Raw genomic sequence first — 6,000 nt, forward strand, 5'->3', positions numbered from 1 at the left:
CAATAATTTGAAAACTTTAAAACTATTCATCATGAATGCCACAAGAGCTATTTTAAAGCACATGGAAAACAGGCTGGGTCAGGTCTACGGATCCTTTTAGGGTTGATTTCTTTGCACAATTCAGAATTTGTTCCTTTGTCCTTATTTATTTATTTTATTTTTATTTATTCTTTTATTCAGTGGAATGAAAATATTTACCCACTCAGATTACAATTTCAAAGACACTCCTCTTGCATTTTTGTCCATATTATCAAGAAATGCATCAGATGATTTGGATATTGACGTTACTGTAGGTGCCAAAAAAAGAGAAAAGAAAAACTCCCCTTGGAGGCAAAACTACCTAACAACAAGCCTTTCCAGAAAGAGCATATTGATGTTTTCATTTTTTTTTTCACTTCTCCCCATAACAGTTATTCGACCCCTTGACTTGTGTGTGCTACATAAATTCAAAGACTTTATTTGGTATCCATGTTCTTGATATTGAATAAGCAATTTGGGAGAATGAATTAATGACCTGGCTGTTGCTGAAAATCCCCTGAAGAAATATTAAAATTGCTTTCCTTCTGAATCAATAATATCTAGTACCATTGAGGACCTTTTTTTGTTTATGTCTACCAACAGAGTAGCGTTACTTGTCGGTTGTGGTGGCCCTGACTCGTAGTACAACACTATCTCTGTCACATTTAATAATGCATGCAGGGGAAAGGTGTTTAAATAGAGCATCCTCTTTTGTCAACAGTCCTGAGGTCAGACTGTCTGCCACAATAACCCACGACTGGCCCCAGTCAGAATCATCCAACTGGAAAAGACCTTGGTTCCAGTCTTTCGCTTTTTGTTTTTAATTCTGAATCGTCTTAACGGGAAAAACTCTTTGAGTGAAAATTTCTCTTGTCATTTATTTTAAGACAAACTCAATTTTTGTAGGGATTTTAAAAAAACAACAACATAGTAGTAGCGTCAGATGGTCTGGAATCAAGTCAGCTACAGTGATTGAAACACTAAAGATGTTTTCATTGATTTTTTCAGACTGCTCCTTTAGAAATTCAAGCATGTATTGAAATATTAACCTCCAGCTAAATCAAAACAAATGTGCGTGTCACCTCATTCGTGTGTATGTTCCATTGTGTGTGTGTGTGTGTGTGTGTGTGTGTGTGTGTGTGGCACTGGAGTACAGAGCCAACCATTGAAATCTTGCATTTCTTCTTCTTAAAAAAAAAGGAAAATATTCAGCATTAAGCCTTAATAGAAATTCTAAGTAGCTCTCATACTGTATTTGGCTGATAGAATTACAGTTCTTTGTATTCACAATTTAATTTCCCACATAAACAAAGACACATAAGGCTCCCCCCGGTCCAAAATAGAAAGCTTTAATTGGAATTGAAAAAAAAAAAACTTTATGGGGCTCTTTTAATGATATTAATGTACGTTTTGAATTTATCACATACATGTGTCTGAGCCTCCTTAAATGGGGCTTTTTAAGCAGCCACGAAGCATGAAATGAATTTTCTTCAGCCTTTTCTCTATTTAAAAGATGTCTTGTGTGGAGCTGTCCATGCTCTCCCATCAGCTCATTAAAATGTAATGCTGATGCTGGCTCTATGGAACAGTGCCTCTTAACCAAAGTTCATCACCAGGGATCTCTGGTGGGGGGGTGAGGAGGGGTGAGGAGGGGTGAGGAGAGGTGAGGAGGGGTGGGGTGGGGGGGCTGTCCTGGGTCCTCCTGTAGCTGCCATTCTATAACTAAAGTGCTGTTTACGAATTGCTTTAAGAAAGCAGAAGATATGTAGCATAAATAATGATCCTTGAAATGTTAAATATATATAGATCATTTGTCACATAAGCCTTTTATGTGTGGTTTAATGCCACAATCAAGGCAAAATTGATACTTGCACTTTTATGCATCATCATAATGTTACATCAATATTAATTACAGCAAGATATCACCCTGAATTTAAATGCAAGGATTTAAATCAGGAGTCTTCTTGATCAACAGGAAGTGACTTTTAAGCCTCACATGAAGCGTTTTTTTTTTTTGCCTTATTAGCCTACAATGTAATTCTGCACATTTTTTATTATTATCTTATCTTATTTTCACGTGACACGTGACGTGATTTGCACGAATTACAGCCAATCTACCCCCCCCCCCCCCCCCCCCCCCCCCCCCCCCCCCACACACACACACCCTCAATTCCGTTTTCTTAAAAAAAAACTCAGCAGAAAATCCAGTGCTGCTCTCCCTCCGTTTGTATGTGTATAGCAGCTCAAGCACATTAGATGTGCTAAAGAAAATTGGCCTGCTTTATAGCGCCACGGGATCTGGTCACCGAATATTGATCGGTTTTCATCTCGACAGATTCACTCAGTCCTGGATGTACTGCTGATTGTTGAGGGAGTTTGGTCTGAAAGATTGAATTGCACCTCTGAGACCTCAGGCAGCCTCGGCGTGCCGGGCAGCACAAAGTTGCTCAAACAATATTCTGTGGGTGTTGCGCTGAGCATAGATACACTGCGATAACTGATTCTCAATCTGCGCTCTTCCGGCCCTCTTCATTAAAGTGTTTACATCCTGCAGCCAGTTTCTTTAAACTATAAAAAAAATTACAAAAGGCAAAAAAATCCCAATGTTTGTATCCATGTTTGTAGGTCATATTTGAATTTTGCTTCCTACCTGTTAATGGATGAGACGCTGGGAACAGTGTCGTTGTCGCAGACGCCCTCTGCCAGCAGCCTGTCTCGGATCTCCCAGGCAAACATGGTTGGGTTTTGCCTCTTGTAGTCTGCGATTTTGTCCACGACCTTTGGCGTGGCCACTTTAGGTTTAGACCCACCAATCACCCCTGGTTTAATGCTGCCAGTCTCGTAGTATCTGCACAAAAATTATATTCTCCAATGAGAAGATAGCTTGCAGTATTTAAGACGCAATTCTGCAGATAGCCTATAGATGTTAATTGCTTTTTCAATTTTAAAAGCACTGATAACACCCACTGATTAGAAGCTACAGTTATTGATTCTGAGAATACCATTTTATTTTATTTAATTTTTTTACAAGAAAGTCAAACTCTTACTTAGCAAAACATCACACTAGATTATCACATTGGACTGAGTCTTCAAACATTCGTGATGTCTCTAAACGAACACAGCTTTCCTTAAAAATGAATTAAAATGCAAGAAAAAACGCATAAGCGCATGCATGAAAAGACGGCAAAGATGTCATTCTTAAAAAATGGTTTTCATCTTTTCAATAAACACACATACAAAAAAATGGAAGAGAACCCCAGCTGAACTATACAAATCTTCAAAAATAGTAATTTAGTAAGATTAAAATATAATTGAATCAATTTGGAAATGAAAAAAACTGAGTTTTGTATAGGTTCAGTTTTCCTTCACCACCGCCCCCCCACTGTACATGGCTGTATAGTCAACCACTTCCTTTAACCCAGCAGAGTCTACCTGGCTGCAGGACTTGGCCGGAGACTCTTCACCCACCTGCCCAGGATCTTACTGACGCAGCCGTGGCTGACCCGCAGCTGCCTGGAGATGTCGCAGGGCCGGACGCCCTGGTGGGCCAGCTCCACGATCCGCTGCCTCACCACGTCCGGAAGGGGTCTGCCGTTCACAAACACCCCGCCGAGCTGGTTCACACCTCCGTGCCCTACGTGGGATACAACAGCAGCAGACACACAACCGTAACATTACATAAAGTCGTTAGGGAGAGGAAAGCACAGGTGATATGGTTTCTGAATTTTAGCGGAGACCAAAATGACGGAAAATATCCTCTATAAGCCAGCATAACTAGGCTAAACGTCCCTGACATGTTTCTGTTGAGCAGGTGGATTTACATGTATTTATGGTGTTATGGAGAAACCTTTAAGGATGCATGAAATGCTGCACATTCAACATTCCTGTTTGAAAACTTATTCGTTAATATTTCTAAAAAAAAATCTCTAAGGCTATTATTATTATTTTCTTTTCTTTTTTCTTTTTTTTTGTACAAATCAGAAAGTTGTTTAAAGCCATCACTGAGGCCCCTTACTTGTCTGTGTTTTAAACGTTTCATGAAAACAGCACAATGACCAACTAATAATATTTTGTCAGGCATTATTCCAAATAATTCATGGATAAAAGAGGATTTGGAAGTTTTGGTGATTTAAGAGAAGGCACAGAGTAGAGATGATCACAACACTGCATCTTAAGTGTCATATAGTGCATGTGCATGTTTAGATATATATTATTTTTTAATGGAACCAGATTTTGTCTTTTTGTCCATCCTCTTGTGTTTAAAACAAAACACTTTATCTTTAACTTTTTAAAATTGCAATGAATTACAATAATGCCACACATTACAAAACAAAACACATGGTTGCATTCATGTGTTTAACACCTAATTCTGCTGCATATATATATGTATTTTTTCATCTGTCACACTGTTAATGTAAAACTCATACATTTAGCAGCTACATTAAGTCCAACGTACACTGAGCCATGAGCCTGTGTCCTAACTGCTGTTTAATTTGTGAAAATAATTATAAAATATATTAATTTATTTGAGTCTCTAGCACTTTAAAGTTCCTCACAGTCAAAACACAGAGCTCATATTTTATAAGCAGCTTCACGGCTCATGTTGGCTATTAAGTTGCAAGCTCGCTCATCTTCCCTGCATGGTAATTTTAAATAATTGAACGAGCTTTGATTACTCACATTACATATTATTTAGTAAATTAAGAGGGCATCAATTATTCACACACATCCACCAAATTACAAGTAAACCACACTCTATGTGGGCTAAAGTTGGACTTGCTGTTATTTGAATATTTTGAATAATACATGTGTAACTAATGTGTCCTGACTTATTAGGCCTAAACTGACACACACACACACCACACACATAGCCTGCACACACACAAACACACAGTGCGCGGGAATCTGGAGGGTGATACACGTGTAAATTACAGAGTACCTGGCAACGCATGTTCTTTGTTTACTATGACAAGTTTAATTTCTGCACATCACTGCTCTGTGCACAGAAGTCTTGTTGTCATTTATTGTATTTTTAAAGATTTTTTAAAAAGGGTTTATTGGCTGAAATTGGCACACATAAGGTCAGGTGTGAAATATGAGGTGATTCTTTATTCCACCATCAACCTTATGTTCCCATTTTTGCATGCATGTCTGTTTATTATCTTGTAACTGTTTGTTTTCAAGATGCAGTTAGCACATGAAACTCGACATGTTCTGTGCTACCGGCCTTTGAAATATGCAGAAATGATTTCATCTCATTCTTTTTTTTTTATCCGCATTCATGTAGAAAAGCTGCAGTGGCAGAGCAGCTCGGGTTGTGCTACTTACGGTGCATCGCTGTAAAGGGGTCTGCTTTGCAGTGAATATCCATTGGATAGCAAAGGAAAGAGAGATAATCAACTGAAGTCGCCGTTTCGCCTTCCTGTCAAGGATGAAAATGTGAAGAAAAAAAGGTGATTCTACTCGATGGAGGGACTTAGTTTGCCCCCTCCACCCCCGCTTCAACAACCGATCTGGTGGCAACTTCTTCCCCCAAAAGTTGCCTTTCTTTTCTTCAACAGTCCGGTCCGGGAGCGGAGGTCTGGCAGGTGCGCAGCATGACCGGAGGATTGTTTCAGGAATACGACCTGGGTTTAGTTTATCGGTATTTTTTCACAGCCGTGGAGTGACAAGAGGTAATTCTCACAGCGTGCCAACGAGCACAACGCGTTTCTTTTAAGAGAATGAAACGTTGAGGTCCAGCGTGCAGGGCCCGGTATCTCCTCAATCCTGGTGGCCTTGATTCAAGCGTCACAAACGGCGGAGAAACACGCACACACATACACACACACACACGGCGGGTTTCTCTGTTGCGCTGGATGCGTTAGGCTGGATCTTTGGGCTGGGAATGAAGCCTCTCTCTGTGTCTGTGGTTCTAAAAGCTGCAACCCCCCCCCCCCCCCCCCCCCCCCCCCCCCCCCCCCCCCCCCCCCCCCCCCCCCC

The 6,000-nt window shown here is 40.2% G+C and overlaps 1 protein-coding gene across 4 annotated transcripts in view; it reads right to left on the bottom strand.

Moving 5' to 3' along the window:
* Positions 1-5,389, bottom strand: part of pax2b (paired box 2b) — a 28,794-nt gene extending 23,405 nt beyond the window's left edge. For 3 of the 4 annotated variants that reach the window (XM_046068835.1, XM_046068836.1, XM_046068837.1), the window contains exons 1-3: positions 5,347-5,389; positions 3,487-3,652; positions 2,669-2,866 (exon numbers count right to left, since the gene is read on the bottom strand). In XM_046068835.1, the coding sequence (XP_045924791.1) occupies positions 2,669-2,866; positions 3,487-3,652; positions 5,347-5,389 (407 nt within the window). Of the gene's footprint in view, positions 1-2,668; positions 2,867-3,486; positions 3,665-5,346 lie in introns of all 4 variants that reach the window. The other variant, XM_046068834.1, reaches the window with a different exon arrangement.
* Positions 5,390-6,000: the final 611 nt, after the last annotated feature.

This window comes from Micropterus dolomieu, linkage group LG14, assembly GCF_021292245.1.
Source record: "Micropterus dolomieu isolate WLL.071019.BEF.003 ecotype Adirondacks linkage group LG14, ASM2129224v1, whole genome shotgun sequence".
In the NCBI taxonomy this organism is placed as follows: Eukaryota; Metazoa; Chordata; class Actinopteri; order Centrarchiformes; family Centrarchidae; genus Micropterus; species Micropterus dolomieu.